This window comes from Camarhynchus parvulus, chromosome 2 (assembly GCF_901933205.1).
Source record: "Camarhynchus parvulus chromosome 2, STF_HiC, whole genome shotgun sequence".
In the NCBI taxonomy this organism is placed as follows: domain Eukaryota; kingdom Metazoa; phylum Chordata; class Aves; order Passeriformes; family Thraupidae; genus Camarhynchus; species Camarhynchus parvulus.
The window spans coordinates 138,871,045-138,888,133 of record NC_044572.1 but is presented as its reverse complement, the minus strand read 5'-3'; the positions used below and the strand labels follow the sequence as shown (position 1 = coordinate 138,888,133).

General features: G+C 41.1%; 1 protein-coding gene across 1 annotated transcript in view; it reads left to right on the top strand.

Annotated features, from left to right (window-relative positions):
* The window catches only part of SNTB1 (syntrophin beta 1), a 113,055-nt gene that overhangs the window by 39,301 nt on the left and 56,665 nt on the right, over nt 1–17,089 (top strand). Inside the window, exon 2 of the mRNA XM_030971102.1 lies at nt 16,188–16,404. Within this exon, the coding sequence (XP_030826962.1) occupies nt 16,188–16,404 (217 nt within the window). The remainder of the gene's footprint in view (nt 1–16,187; nt 16,405–17,089) is intronic.

Below are 17,089 nucleotides of genomic sequence, written 5' to 3'. Positions count from 1 at the left end.
TTGGCAAGGACTTGACACAAGCTGAAGGCAGCTGCGTGTCTTGTGCTATTCAGGCTCTTCCCATCGCAAGGCAACAGGTTCCTGCTCAGACAGAGTGTTATTTTGGGCTTGGGCTCTCTCTGTAAATTCTTTGAGGAATCTAATGTTCTGGGTGTTTTGCTGTGCATGTAATTGGACTTCCTGGTTATTTGCAGAAAAACATGAAGTCTGACAGCCCCAGAATTAATAGAGCCTGGTTTTTGGTGAATCCTGTTTCACGGTTGATTTATTTCTTAATCTAATTAATCAGCTACAAATATTATAAGACTGTGGTGGGAACTGATGTTTTGTAAACATCAGAGTCCAGTGTCAAGAGTGAGAGTTATAATGTCCTAATGCAGGAGACAGTTTGCTGCACTTTTATATCTCTTTACCAAAGAATCTGCAAGAGAAGAAAATATTTCATACCACTTTCCTTCTGTAGATCTTCTGGTGTCTAAGAAGGGTTTGCCTCTGGTTATTTCCTTTAGCAGGCTGCTGATAAAGTCTCTACTCTGCTGTTTGATCAGTGTTTCCAAGGAGGTACAGTATATTGTCTAAGGTTTGAGGTGTGTTTTCCTTCCTCCTGCCTCTCCAGCTTTTGGCGGGACTGCTGGATGTCTGTAGTGGTAGCAACCCAAAAGCAAGACAGACTTTTTTTCATTCTAGAGAATGTCAGAATCGTATTCCTGCGGTGCTGGGCAATGCAGAAGGAAGGCAGAGGACACAGTGCATTGATTGAAGAGATCAGCATTTAAGGATAAGGTGTGACAAGTGTGTGTAACTGCTGATGAGAATAAAATAGGGATGAAAGGTGAGAATAATAGTGAAAGATGATGAGCTATTACATATTCTTAGTTTTGTGGAGTTACTCAGGCCTGACCTGCCTAAATGATTGATTATATGAAACAAATCAGATAAAATAGAGCTGATCTCTTTTCTTCCCCATAGTGGTTACCAGTTGGAAAGCCCTGTAGGTTTTTTTGTCAGAAGCAGAGCGCAGGCACAAAGGGGTATCCATAAAAAGAATTTAGTGAGGATATCAAAAGCAGAGGATGGTAGGGAAAGGTAATTTAAATTGAATGTCTGTTTGAGGCTGCAGAAGGACTGTAGAGTAGTAAACAGAGAATATGTAAGAAACAGAGAATGTGTAAGAGAATATGTAGGGAAAAAATCAGTGTTTGTCCCTTTGCTTCTGCTGATATTTCTGTCTGATGGATGCCAGGAACAGGCAGGGTTGTGTGAGCAGCTGGGGCTTTGCTCTGTGCAGGATGGCCTGGCTGGCAGCAGGGCTGCCTGTGCACACTTCCTTTCCTCCCGCTGGAGGAGCAACTGCTGAGTTTAAAGAAAAACAATGGTTCTCCTAAAAGTGACAGCCCTTGCAAAGGAGCCTGCTTTTCATCACAGCACGAGTCAGAGGCTTGGTTTCAGTCAGCTGTAGTTACAACAGAGCTCTGCTCCAGCACAGGGATGAGGGACAATGGACACAGCAGAAGGGACCGCCTGGTCACTGTGTGCTTGGACCTGCTTTCCTCACCTCTTCCCTGGGGAATGAAGAGGCCCTGCTGCTACATGTACACTGTAGGAGATTTGGGAAATGGTTTTAAGTGAGTGTTGGACCAAGGCAATAGCACAGCCCATCATTTTTTCCATAGCTATGTTGTTCAAGAGATTCTCATCTACTACGAAAGCCCTGATCACAAATTTTGAGGTAAATATATGAAGCTCCTTCTTGAGCCTCATGGGTACATATCACCCACTCACTCCTGAGTGTGTATTTAAAAATATAATTATTTCTGTTCACAAGTAAGAAATAGGAAGATCTGGGGTGCAGTAGGACTGGTTGCACGTCTGGGAGAGAAGCTGTTGGTAGCCCATTGGGTTAGTCTTGTTGGAGGGTGGAACATAACTTGATTGACTGAGGGTTTCTCTTGGTGTTTTACTTGTCCTGAAGAATTTTTTGAGCTTTCCATCTCCTGAGCACAGCAGGCATCTGCACAATTACTGCGGCATGATGCAAAGAGAACGGGGGAGAAAATGTTGACTGTGGGATCCTGACAAACATTATTTAAACCATTGGAGAAGTGCAGCAGATTGACTCCCTGGCCGTCACTGCTGATAATGCTGCTCATAGAGCTTGTCAGCATTCCAGCTCCACGTTTTTATAACCATTTAATTACTGCCTGTATTGAATGTAGCTGGAATTCGCCATTGCAGCTAATGCTCTGGAAATGCACTGTAGACTATAAGAAAGTGAAGAATTTCAAGGAGATAGACAGGCAGTAATGAGTTTGCTCATCCTGTTAGGTACCATCTCTTTAACAGCCCCAATAAACAGTCTGTTTGTTTTGTGTTTGCATGGTTTGTGGTGTTTGGTTTTGTTGTTTTTTGTTTTGTTTTGTTTTGTTTTTAGGATACAGTGTCCTTGATTTGATAAAGTTTTCCTTAAAATCACAATCCCTTTCTCAAAACTTAATTTGACTTTATATTATTAAATATATATTTTGTCTTTTAATTTCTTCTAACTCCCCATGCCTGCCAGAAGGTGGTGGTGGCCATGCTGTGGTCCAGCATGGATACCTCATTCCTGCTTTATCCAAGGCATCAATTTGCAGAGGGCTCTAAAACCCTATTGCCACAAATTGATCTGACTGGTGGGGGCTGAGCTGCTGTGAAGTGACCTGAAAATACTGGTTAGAGAGTGCTATGAATGTTATAAAGATATTTTATCAGAGAGACAATATTTCTATGTAATGGTAGATAGAATTCCTGACATGAACATGTTGTCATCATTCACCAGAGTACAACACGTAGCTCATGGGATGCCTCTGCCCTTGCTGCTGTGCTTTCCCATGGGGACAGCCCTGCAAGCTGCCCAGCACAGCCTGGGAGCTTCTTGCAGCACCTGTCCCAGCACAGGGCACTGCCAGGGTGGGAGAGGTGCTGGGGTCCAGCATCAGCTGCTGCTCCCTTTGTGCAGCCTCTGCACAAGCAAAGGGGGAGAGCCAAGGGCAGCCTGGTTCAGCAGCACTGGCTATCTCTGTGCCCCCTCTCTTTCCTCCTTCCCTTCCTTAGCAGAAGAGTTAGGAGGCTGCTGCTGTGGGAAGGAAAGGGTAAAAGGGAAGGTGAGGTGTGTTGGGCAGTGAGGGAGGAGACTGGCACTCAGTGGGGTGGGTGAGAGGGGTGTGCAGTGTGTGCCCATGGGAGGGAGGCAGCAAAGGGGCTGGGGCACACGCTGGCTGAAGGGGAGACTGCTGCTGCTGCTCCGTTCCTGACAGAGGAACAAATGTAGCATTGGTGCCAGGGGTTGAGGGGTAGAACCACTGTGATCAGGTAATAGCTGCTGGAGGAATGGGGAGCCAGAAATCTCTTAACGGTACCCTAGGACATGGCATGTGTTGAAAAGATGCATGTACATCTGTGTATATTTATAAATGTCCATGTATTACTGTATTGGCTTGTGTCTGTATAGTTGCTCTGTTGTGTATCTGTTGCTACTGAATTATCTCATTAACGCTTTTGTTGAAGAGGGCTTTCTGGTCATTGATCATTAGTGTCACTGCATGCTAAGTACAAATCCTCTAAACCTCAGAGTGTGAGCCAGGCAGGTCTAGTGTTTGTAAGCTAAACTGAAATCCAGGGATTGTGCTGTCAATCTGCAAGAATCCTACAAGTCTCCTAGTCCTGCCTCTGAAGGTGATGATGATTTGTCCCTTCAGTGGGCTAAGACAAGGCAGTGAAATATAAATAGTGTGAAAAACAGTCTGGAGGAAGCTGAAGTGACCTAGAAGTACTCTATTTACTGGCACAAACTTCAGACCTGGTCTGCCCTCTTTGCAATTGATAGGCTTGTACATTCTCTAATCTATCATGCATTTAATGAAAGAACTACAGAATAACCCTTGGTTAAACAAAGACTGTATACAGCACTCCACTATTCTCAGCTCTTAACTTAGGATAACTAGTGGACCATTATTTATCCACCAGAATAAGTTTCTAACACTCTCTGTGCTGGAAGAGATGTAAATGTCACAGACATACCTCTGCCACCAGCTAGCTTAAAATCCTCTCCCAGATCCTCATCTTTTTTTCTTAAATTCAATAACCAATCAGTCAGATTCCTCAAAGGTTTTGCTTTAGGCTCTCCATCTGCCACCAACTTTATTTCAGCCTCTTACAGTCTCTAAAAGGGAGGCAGTTGCAGAATTGGTCTTTAAAGAGTTGTAGATGAGTATTGAATTATAGATAAATATTGAATTGTTGATAAATATTGAATTATCAGTTTCTGATATTTGCTGAAATCTAGAGTTTCAAACTTGTCCTTTAAAAACTGGAGCACAAACCTGCAATAGCAATAAGTCCAAAGGTCTGCTTATTTATGTGAGTGATCTCTTTAGAAATTCATGTTGATATGATTCTCATGGTCTTCGGCATGCAAGATGAGAGAAGAGTCACCCTGACTGTAGGAGTACAGGCAGGCTGGTGTTTGCAATCTGCACTGAGGTATGGTGTCAGCACTAAAGCTGACCTCAAAGCTCTTTTTCAGTGGTTCCATTTGGGATATCTCTTGTTGAACTGGAGTTCAACAGCTACTCATGCTGCTATATAACCTGCCAGTGTTAGTTTTCCTCCTACTTCCCAGTCTTTGTTTCTTTATAGACTATTCATATCTTCAGCTTTGACCATTTGACCTGAGCTAATTCCCACTGATTATGAACCCAGTGACTTTGGCAGAAATTGTAAGTGACCTTGAGATCAGAAGCTCTTTGAGGCAGAAGGATACATTCTTGATACATTCTTTCCCCCTCTGTGCCCATCAGTGCTGCTGCTGTTAAAAAAAAAAAAGAAAAAAAAAAAGCAGCAGCACTGATATAATCTGATTGTGCTCTCTGCAAGTAGCAGAGAGACCTGCCCTTGAGCTAAATAAAGCAAACAAGCCTCAAACAGATAGTTGTCCCTGTTGTGTATCCCCAAGCCTCTGTAAAAGCACACGATGATGTGGCTGAAAAAGCTGTGCATTCAGCTCCTCATTTCAAAGGTGCTCCCGCACCAGAGCATAAAGAAAACCAGTTGCATTAATGAAACATGTGCATGTACTATCCTTTGCTTTCAGTCTGCAAGCCTTGCAAGCTTATTTACTTTTGCAACAGGATTGTCCCCAGATCTCACAGGACAGACATACAAGCAGGGTATTTTTCCCCCTTTTTTGTGCATTGGCCTGAGCGTGTGAGGCCAAGACAGAGATTGTGAGGTTCAGCACAGCTGCTGTCAGTCTGCCCATGTATTGAGGACTTTTCATTCTGTGTGCCTCAAGGCCACTCTGCCTGCCCATACAGGCTTTGCTGGGCATCCTCATCTGCCCAGCTGCTCCCAGTCACTTCAGCTGTCCTTGCTTCAGATAAATGCTTTTATATCTATATGTCTTAACAGCAGAATTCAGGATGTAGCTCCAGTGTGAAAACCTTTTATGCCTGAGGTGGTGCTGAAAGTTTATGTCTTGATGGAATCCCTTCTTCGGAACTAGCAGTGAGAACAACGGAAAATTCTTGCCACTATTCATTGTAAAAGCATCCTAGCAACTGTGTCACCCCAGTCAGGTTTTTTCAGTGTTTTTACAAACAGCACCTGCTACTGCTGTCTCCGTTACAGGGAATGCAGTGCAGCTGTAACAACACGGGGAGATATGTGCATGATTTTTACTGTGGGCTCTTCTGCCTGCTTATTTTCTTGTCGTGTCCCTTTTGTCCTTTAACTTGTTCTTGATTTCTAAGATCTTTGGGAGGGGACCAGCTTTTTGTTCTGTGTTTGAACAGCATCTGAGGCTGTCATGCCCTGGTTCCTCACTAATCCTGGTAAGTGGTCCAGTAATACAAATGGCAAATAAATTTGAGATACAGACAAATTACCATTCTTCTCACTGATTAAACAAATGGTTTTCTCTGTGATGATTTGAACCGGTTGCATTTTATTACAGCCCTTTGAAGCCTAGTTTCTTTTCCAGCCTCTGTTATCAGCCTCTTGTACTAGCTGACCGAAAAGTACTTGGCAGGCAGTTTGCAGACTTTGAAAAACAATAGATTGTACTATTTTAACCTGGCTTTGACCTAACCTGAAACAGTCAAGACCAGTATTTAGCAAATGTGTTTTGATGTGCCGAGTCGACTTCACTTGCTGAAAGCAGCTGCTGAGAGCAGCCTGTCGTGCCCTACAGGAGATGGGGGGACTTTGCTGGCCCCAGCATCAGCACAGGGCCAGGGCAGACTCAGTAGTTCTCTAAGTCGGGCTTGAATGAAGCAGGGAATTACTTTACCCCTAAATTGAAGATTAATGTGATTTTTTTTTTTCTGGGACAGAAAACACTGCTTGTTTTTTGTAAGGATAAAGTGCCCACTGAAACGGGATTATATTTACATTATTATTGCAGGGCGATCTGTGAAATAGGCTTTCTGTGCCTCAGTAAAGAGCCGTGACCCCTCACAGAGTTATCTTTTAAGCTGCATGCTAAACCCAGGGGGGCTTATGGCTCAAAGCTAATGGGGATTTAACTTCTCACTGAAAGGAATTTGCAGCCTAACCCTGTTTAGATGCTCTTTGCTCTCATTGATTAAATGCCCAGTCCACTGCAAGAAACCTAATAGAATCATAACTGTATAAATTTTCCAGTTGACAAAATGGATGCTGGGAGACTCTATGCAATATTTATTAGAAAAGGAGTTTGATCTTAAAAAGTAATTTTAAATCAAAATGTCAGTTCACAGTTCTGTTTTGTTTGTAGAGAAAGAAAAGAATTTGAATGAAGATGTATTTTTAAAGCACTTCACAAAACCATTTCATGGAAAAAACCAGTTTCTGAAATCAGTATTTTTGTGAGGATTCACTGTGTTTTGTGAGTTCACTGTGTTCGGTAATTAGTTTTTGAGATCCTGTCTGTAGAATAGTTTTAGATGAGGCTATTTAAAAGTGATAAACCTGCCCCTCCTCCCAAGTATTTCTCACCCCAAATTGCATTATGCACTGAAGTTCCAGGAGGACCATATTCCATCACAGATCACTGGCATTTTTTAAGACACAGTAACTATAGCTCCTCAGGGATGAGAACAGAAGAGCTGTCATCTTGGTAAGAGACTTTGAGATGCAAAGAGCAGCGCACGATGCCATCCACAGTGCTATGGCAGCACAGTTGGGTTTCAGTCTCAGTCTCTTTCTGTGCATCAGCTCTGAGAATTTCCCATGCCGCTCCAAGTGCAGGTGGTTTCTGAAAACCTTTTAGCTGATGCTAATGACTGGTGTGCTTATTCTTTAATTGTTGATTGTTGTAGTTTGTTGATAGGATTTCAGTGGCTTATTCCTAGAGAAAACCATAATCCCTGGTAGAAAAGAGCTCCATTCACTTGGGAGCCAAAGAACTGAGGCACAAGGATGTGGCTTAATGTTTCATTGTCCAGCTCTTTTCATCACCCTTCCTGCATATACAGTCCTGTTTCCTTTGCCTCTTGAAATACAAGGGGTGGTGTCATGTGAGCTCTTCTCTCCCTTCCAGTGCCTCAGTGAGCAATCTGTCTGCTTCAGGTGGTTTTCTTTTACCTGTAGATGAGCCAGGAAATTGGTGTACAGCCAAGCCTCATTCCAGGTCCTCCACTCTCCTGCTGGGTAATCTTGCAAATGACTTTAGAGTGGAGGCAGTGTGAGGCTGTGCTTGGGCTTCAGAACCAGGCATTCTGGATATGGCCATTGGCCTGTCCTGTTGGTAAGGTTGCAAACTAAAGGATTCCCAAAACAAAGACTTCTATGGTGATCTGATGCCTTTTGGTGCACAGCCCAGCCACAGGAGTTACAGCAAGTTCTAAGCTGAATGTGTGCCCTGAGTTTGTTCATTTTGAAAGCTCTTGGTATTGTCCAGTGAAGAATGAAAAGGGTGAACTGAAACTTTGCAAGTGATTGCAGCTCTGCTCTTCAAAGTAAATCCTGAAGATCTTAGGAGGTCCTCAAAGGTCTTCTCATAGGGAGAAGACAGTAGGCATTGCAAATCCACTTTTCGCTTGCACTAGGATCTCTTTGAGTAGTTTAAAGAGAAAAAGTAATATAGGTAGAAATTGAGTGTAGTGCTGAGAACTGTCTGTGACTTACTGCATGACTTTGAGGAAGGCAGTTTAACTTGCCTGTGTCAGTTTAGCCATCTGTAAAAGAGGTACAATCATACACAGCATAATAATTTCCCTCTCAGTGAGTGCCATTTTCAGTCTACCCTGTACTACTTAATGATTTGTGTGCCTGCTGAAATAACAGCATCCTCTAAAACCGTAATACCCTTATGTATTTTTCACATAATCACTAGCGGCTGAAATATTTGTTCTGACACTTGAGATTACTCATGTAAATAGAAAAATTATAGCAGGCTGGCAATGCCAGACACCTTGAATTCCATCTGAGTGTGTGGGTGATGGGAGAGGGATCTATAAATACTGACAGAGGCAGGGAAACAAGCATGAGCAGAACACAAGAAATTCCAAATCAACTTATTCCTGACATATAGGTAAAAGATTTTAAAATGTAGTGTCAGTTTCGGGTAGGAAAAGGCCCTTACAAATCTGAGGGCCACAGTTTCATTAAAGAAATGTATTTTGCTCCATTTCTCTGCTTTACATGAAGTTACATTTTTCTGTTGTACCTTTGAGTAGGGTTACCTACTCCATTTGACTAAACTACATAATTTTTCCCTTTTAAATTTTTTTCTTTCCTTTTTTTTTTTTTCTGGTTAAACTTAGAACACATTCAGCTTTGGAGACAAGCCGAAGCTCCAGTTTGGTTATCAGTGAGTGACTCACAGGTCCCACAACGCTTTTTCTCAAAATGTGACAAATGTGACTGCTAATTTCCATGTTCAGCTCCCAAATTGCCAGTTTCAGATGTTTTCCCCTTCCATTATGAAAGATCTGCATAGTTCTAATTGCAGAGTTCAGTGTCACATAACAATGTAGCAAATGAGCTGTGTCACATTTTACTTAAAAATGTAGTAGGTTAAGTAGCTACAGTCTTCAGGTTTGGCAGTAGTTTTTTCAATTTGTAGTTTATTTGATAAGAGAGACTTGTGCAATGCATCTGCTCCCTGTTCTCCACTGAGTCCTGTTTCTTTTGAGTACAAGTTCTTCAAGATAGCATCAGTGTCTCCTAGATCAAGCTATAAGCATCTTCTTTTTAACCAAACATTGTACTTCTGGGATTTACAAGCTAAAATTTGTTTTTCAGATTTTGAAGAGATGTATATGCATTTGTTTTGCTGCAATACATAAAGTTTTTGAAAGATAGATGAATAGCTTATGGGACCTTGACTCTAGAATTCATGCAACTATTGTTAGTGACATATCAAAACTCTGAACTGAATACATCCAATTGATTGAAACAGAAACTTTGAAATTTAAAATAAACTAAATTACTTGAAGGAAACTGTAGCACATTCAGCGTAGTAGGTATGTAATGGACATTATAATGGAAAGTGTTGAGAAATACCCAATGGAAACAGTCTGCCTTTAGTTTATTATTATTATTATAACTTTACCAGTTTGAAAATTTTGTCTACCAGGTTATTGACAACCTGTTACTGCTTTTAATCACTTCATCAGCTTAAGTGCTGGTGTCACATATTCAGCCTCCAGTTCCATTGTGATTCTGTGTGACACAAGTTTGTGTCTGATTAGTTACTGTTAATCTCCTTTGAAGAGAAATACAGAAAATCTCGCCCCAGCACTGAAATTCATCCTGCATTCCTCAAGCATGCATGCTGTTAACTTTGAACATGAACTTCATTATTAGAGCATGGAAGTTCAGCTCACAAAGGAGCTGAAGGGAGATGGTTAGCAGTGACCAGCTCCAGGTGACCTCAGAGAGCTGACTGGAGGTGAAGCTTTCAGGCTGTCTGCTGCAGGCTGGTGGGACCTGAGTTGTGTGCTCTGCTCATGCTGCTTTATGTGCATGCAGTACAAAACCAGGGCTTTGTGGAGGAATGAAAAGGAATTATTAGCTGACAAAATTGATACACTGCATAAGATAAGAAGACATATAAAGCCTTCCGTCCCTAGAAAACATTTATGCTGAGGAAACTCAGAAACTGTTGGAGTGTTTGCTAAAGGGAGACATCGGGCCTAGGGAATCAGTGGCTGAATCAGCTCGCACCACAGGCAAAGTCTCAGGAAAAGAAACTGAGGATAAGTAAGGGAAGAATTTTTGGTGTTGCACAGAAGCAGGGGATGGCCTGGAAATGTAATCTCCATTATGTGCGTAAGCTTCACAAGTGCTGAAATCAGAGTGGAAGCCCCTGGTGCAGATGGGAAGGAGGAAGTGTCCACAGGGGGTTCCAGCCAAGACCTGTGCTGGGTTTTCCCCTGCCATTTCTTAACTTCTAAGACATTTTTAGTGGTGAGTTATGTTTTTTGAAGTCTGATGTAGATAACACAGTGTGGCTAATCACTGTGACCTATTTGAGTTGTCAAACCTATGAGGTTTCACAAACTGCATGCTTGCATGGCTTCCTGAGAAGAGCTTATTTAGTCTCATTTTCTCCTGTTTGATGGGGCCAGGACCACAAATCTCTTGCCTTGTTGACAAAAAAATTCTCTTAACTACATAAAATTGCTTATTGTAAGGTACTTTGAAGGTACTGCCTTCATTTGTTGAGTGCAAGTGTGTAATGGTGCTTATATCCCTCCTTAACATAGCTTCAACTTTCCTATAAAAGCAGCTGCAAATTTAAAAGCAGACTGTGAAGTATTCTTTGTATTTTTAAAATGCAGTTGTTGATCTTTTTAATCCAGCCTATTTGTACCCTACTGAAAACTCAAACTTGAAACCTGATTGCTTGCTAGCTTCCTTTTAGGGCCAATTGCTAAGGTGCTTCTTTCAGGTAAACTTTATCTTAAAGATGTGTTTGTCTTTAGGATCTTTCTGAAGTTATTATTTTGAAATATTCCTTCTTGTATTCCACATAAAAAGTATAATAAGTGCAATATATTTTAAAAGGGTTTAAAAACAGCCCCTTATGATTTAAATCCAAGCCTGTCTCTTTAAGAGATGAATAGACAAGTCACTGAATTCAGTGGAATTACTTTAAAACAGCAGAGAATGGGAAGCTGAGTGTATTCTCACTACAGTGTGAGAAACGGCAAAAACATTAAAGAGATTTTTATTCTCACAAGGTGTTTATTTTAACTAATTTCTGTCTTCTCCCAGAGGTGGAGATCTGATGCTTTTGGCAGATCGAGAGGTTTACTGTTTCACATCCATTTCAGCATGGGGGAAAGCAGATGATGTTAATGGATAATACTTGTCCAAGTGTAGCAACAGATGTTTCTGTAGGAAATGTAGTGGAAACACTGACAAGCAGGATTGTTGACTGGTTTTTGGTTTATGCCCAGATTAAAGCTGCTGAAAGGATCATGTGATGTGTCTTCATAGATGGTCTGATTTATAAATTCTTTTCTTTGGGTCTTAGTTTTGATGATGGCACCAGCAGCTCATCTCATTTTTATACAGTGCTTCACTGTAAGGCAAGCACTTGGCTTGAGTTGAGAGGAAATTTGATCTCTCACATAAAGCCTAGCAGGCAAGTGCTGGTATTATGGTAGAGGACACTCTGTGCTTTCCTCCTTCAAAGGGGAATTCCTTGATCAAGTGTCTTCAATCAGATTCAGGTATGTTGTTCCTTTTGCTTTCGTATTGTAAACCTACACATCCTGTCCTCATTCCTGTAGTAACAGAAGAGCTTTCCACAGGCTTGCTGGCTTCCCCTCCGTGGTCTTTGTCTTCCCTCCTAGGAAACAGTGTGAGCGTGTCAGAAGACTCCCAGTTCCTCAGAAAGGCGTCTGGCCAAGAACCTGACCAAGTTGGGCTGTAGTATTTCTCTCATTAAAAGCCTGCTTCTTCCCCCCAAAAAGTCATCTGTGAAGAGTAACAAAGCATTCATTGTGGAGTCTTGGGACTTGGCAGAAGCACAAATAAATGAAGTGCTTTTTTGGAAGCTACGTTGCCTGTCTTGCAGATGAAAAAATAAATCCAGACTGTTTCAATGTGTATCAGTGGATTAATTCATTTGATTGCCACTTCCCTTCCTCTTCTCTTTGTGGGGAGGGGCACTCCGGAGATTGGAATTTTAATTGCTTGACCACAGTTTCCTATTAGTGGTGCAGCAAAAGGGTATGGATCATTAATTAGTACTGAATATAAGGATCTCTGAAGTTGAGCTATAACATCAAACAAATGAGTTTAGACAACTCCTGACTAAACTTACAGTTTATAAATAAATTGAGTTAAAATAATGAAACTATTAGATTTTTTTTCTGAGTCCCTGCCTGTTGTTTTCTGTGTTTGCAGTATTCTGGTGGTCTTAAAGATTGTGGCATTTTTATATGCATTTTTAATATTTGTATATATGTTAGATATGTATATACTCTAAAGATATATATGTATATATGTGCCTATAATATAGTTATTAATAATTTAAAATTGTTATACAGTGGCATGATTTATTTATTTTTATTAATATTTTGAGGTTTTAATTCATTTGGTAGTTTCATTGGCAATATATTAACCCAGTGTTTTTGATAGTCACTTTCTTTTTCGGTCAGTACTTGAATTTGTGCCACTGTATCGAAAAGAAAATCCAGCTCTTGAGTGTAATGCTCTGAAAACAGAGTATTATCCACTTTATTACTTTAATGTCCAATAGACTGTATCATCTTTTTTCTGGTTTTAAAATGTGATGATGGAAGTGAATTGTATAACTGCAGTTTAACTTTGCTGTACCCATGATTCTCAGATAGCACAGTGTGGAATAGGAATATGCCTGTAATAGATGCTGGTATCAGCTTGTTTTCTGCTATGTGGATTAAGAAGTGGCTAGTGAGCAGGCTGCAGAATGTAAAAGTGTGGGGTCATCCTAAATTGCTATGTGTGTAGTAGGGTTGCTGGTGCATTGTTATAAAACAGCATGTTCTGCAGTATTTGCACCCAGAATTTAGAGGTAAATAGGAAATAATTGCTGATAAAACTTATGAGTCATCTGAACAATGTGTGCCTGATCTCAGCTAAATTAATAAACTGGGCTTTGGTTATGGACATGTAATTACAGATGTTGGTGAAGTAAATGAAAAGCAGTGGCTCTGAAGTTTAAGTAATAGCAAAAAATTATATAAATTGATCAAGTTCTGCCACCTGTTCCACTCCCATATTATATTTGTGCTTTTATATGTATCCATTTGGGGGCTTTTAAAATATGAATCACACCTGAATTGCAACAGCCATAAAGTCTGGGCTGTAAAACCCAGCAGAATTCAACCATGAATCCAGAGACCTGTGGTTGTGTTTGTTAGGAAGTGGGATGTTATTAGTAGAAGCTAGAATTTTTTTTTTAATTTATTTATTTATTTACAGAAAGCATATATTTACTTCATTTTTTCATTCTACTGTGGAATTTCATATGAAGATGGTGTTAGCAGTTTATCAGTGCATTAATAACTCTTTGTTCATATCCCTGGGGCTGAGCAACCATCTTCTGTTGAGATGTAGTAGAAACTAGATGTCTGTGAGTTCAGAAGTTGGAAGGAATTTTCATAGGATGTATTTCCTCAAGGTAGTTTTCTTGGCTTTTGCTGTGCTTGAGGCTCAGTTTCTGGAAAGAGGATGGTGTTTCTGCTCTCCCCCTATTCCTGCTTCCTTTTTCATGGGATTTTGTGAAATACTGCAGCTGTCTGCCATGAATTCACCGGTGCGTCGCATGGAAACTTGGCTTTTGGCACACGGAAAGGCTTCCTCTTTTCTTCTGTCCCGTCTCTGGGGAATTAAATTCACATTTTGTGTTCTGCTTAAGTTTCCAGCCAAAGTCTTTACTTCAGCTTCCTTCCTCCCCCTGCCCCTCTCTCCTCCTCTTAATTAAAATATGCTAGGGTTGAATGGATATAACTGCAACTGGAAAAGGACAAAAATAGCACAGATGAAATAGCTACACTATTGAGACCTGGACCTTTATTTGGAATCACATTTGCTGGCATGTCATTGTATCAGTGTTCAAAAACTGACTGGATTACTTTTTTCAACAGAGCAATCATTAATCTCTAATTTTAAAGGGAACAAAATTTTGTTTGAAGTTGAACGTGATTTTCACAGCTTCAGCTGTTCCGCCCATGGAAATTAATGACAAGGTCGTGTTCAGTGTTAACAGGAATAGATTCACACATCTGTATCTGTTCTGTTCTTGGCTTCCCTAAGGCTATGAGTACATCCAAACTGAGATGGCAGCTGCTGAAACCAGCATCTCTATGACACTGGCAACAATTGTTTATTTTCAGCACCTCTGAAAATCATGTAATTTTTGGAGTACGCAAAGATGAGCACTGGTTTGGGGAGTTAGGTGACACAGGTTTTTAGATAATGGACTTTAGGTAGACATCTAAAAAGTTTTTAAAAATCTATCTCAACTCTTTTTGCCTGAAATAGTTTCTGGGAGCCTGGCGGAATTCTGTGCCAACTCTTTCCTGAGAAGGGAACAAATTAATTTAAGAATATACTCAGAATATGGTCGGACAAGGAACTAAAAACATCAGTGTTCAGTGGACAGCCTTTCTGATAAATCACAAATGGTCCTTCCCAAAAAGGAATATCCCATATTCCAGGGAGAAATCCTTGTGATTGAAGTTAACATATTTTTTTTTAAAAGGATAAAATGAACAATGGCAAGATGGGCACTAAGGTGTTTTAGAGAAAAAGAGCAAGAGGTGCTCACAGAGCCCGGACTCTAGATTTGTACTGGTTTCTCTCTTGGTAAAATTTTTATGAAGTGCCTTGAAATAGTGCTGCTGAAGCTAATCAGCTGATCTGTAGTTTTGATAACAGGAACACTGTTGTTCTTCTCCACTCTTCTAAATACTTCTCTTGCTTTCATTTTGAACTCAAAAACTTTAGTTGTCTTTCCCTAATTTAACATCCTTCACCACAATGCCCTTTTGTAATTTACCCACCTTTTTGTTGTTCAGTCATTCCCAGCTTCTTCAGCTGAGCTGACATGATGATCTGCACCATTTCCTTGAAATGTTCTCCCACAGCATTTTAATAACTCCCCCAAGCAAGTTCACAATGCCCGGGCCCTTTCAGGTTGTGTCACTGCTGTTTGAGTTGTGGCTACAATCAAGTGGCAGCAGCCAGTGATGCAGCCACAGCTGTGTGCTGGGGGAATATTGGCTTAACCAGGGCACGTAAATGGGATGTCTTGTCTTGTCTGAGCTCCATCAGGTTTGTGAAGGGGAAGGAGGCTTTGACTGGCAGATTTGCCAAGCCCATCAATAGCAAAAGCAACTGTGAGCTTAAACTACCAAAATAATTAAAAAGCAAGAGAAAAATGTTGCAGCATTTGCTTGCATAAAGAGGGGAAGATGAAGCATACATGTGAAAGAGGTATAATGCACTAAGATAGTTTAATATATTAAGATAATTTCAGAATCCTACATTCACTTTTCTTATCCATTCTGGAAAAAAGCCTGGAAGAGGCTGAGATCTAATTTGACACTTTCACTCTCACAAAAGGCTCAAACTCCATTTTATTTCCCCAAGAGAAGGCTAAGAAGTGATTGGTTTTTGTTTGCTCCATATATATATATATGTACAAGTAGATTAGACAAAACTGCTTCCCAGCAAGCAGAAGTAGTTGTTGGGACACTGACACGCGTGAACCAGAAGCTAGATGTGAGTTGGTATTGCTGGAAGTATTGCTGGGACATTTTAGATAGGGGAATAATAGGGTCACTGTCACTTGGTTGAATGTCTTTCTTTAAACATCCCTGTATCTCAGATAGCTCATGGCTTCTGTGTGAAGCAATTGTTGCATGACTGCTTACCTACTGTCACAGAAAGATGGGATGGCTCTCCTGGCCCTACACTGTATGGCTGTATGTTCTTTTTTTGCCTGTTCTGTTCTCCCTCATTTTTCTCATAGCACTATTCTGACACTGGCAGCAGGCACATCTGCATCTTCTGTATTTGCACAGCTTCCTGTACTGGGATGTTTGGTGAGCAGAATTAATGGACAGCACTGAGGTTTAACACCAGTCCAGAGAACTCACACAAGCATGCAACTCCTGAATACTCATTTATTTATTGTTTTCCATCTCTTTTTCTCTCTTCCATAGTGAAATACATGAGAGAAGCAACCCCCTATGTGAAGAAAGGCTCCCCCGTGTCAGAGATTGGCTGGGAGACGCCTCCCCCCGAGTCTCCGCGCCTGGGCTGCGCCTCTGCTGAGCCGATGGCGCAGCTTTCGCTGTCCATCCACAGGGACAGGAAGACAATTCCCCTCAAGATGTGCTACGTGACACGCAACCTGACGGTGTCAGACCCCGAAAACAGGTGAGTGGGGATTGCCTGGGGCTGGGATTTCACTTTCACCTTGAATGGTTGTTGTCATTTTCTGGACTTGGGTTGGTGAGCAGGGGCTCTGGCCACACGCACCGACCCAGCAAGGGGAGCCAGCACAGCTTTGGGAAGGGTGGGTGATGGTGACAGAGCCACATGAGGCGTGGCTCAGCTTTTGGGTTATGCTAGAGGAACCTCAATGCAGTAATCCATCACTTTTCTTGGAAATAAAATCTCGGGGGGTTGTTTTCATCATGATCAAGTGTCTGCTTTTGAAGGAAAAGACACTGTACACACTAATTGGTTACTTCCTCCAGGCTGCCTAAATCTGATTCCACTAAATTGCATTTTCTTTCCTTTTTTAAATGAATATTGTTTTAAGAATGGTCTGGTTTGAGTATTCAGTTCTGGACGTTAAAGTCAAGAAGAGGAGAAAAGTTCCACTTACAAGGCATTAATGGGGAGTTTTTGTGGCTTGTTTTTTTTTCTTAATGTTAAAAATAGGATGAGGTTTTACCAGCCCTTATTTATAACATATGTGGAACAGCTGCACTGCACCAGCACAATCCCTGATCCCTTCTCTAACAGCTGCTAATAAAAAAAGGAGCAGTCAAGTCAGTGATACAGACTAATTCTCCATCCAAATAATGGCCTTTTCATTTTTTTGCAGTGCTCAGAA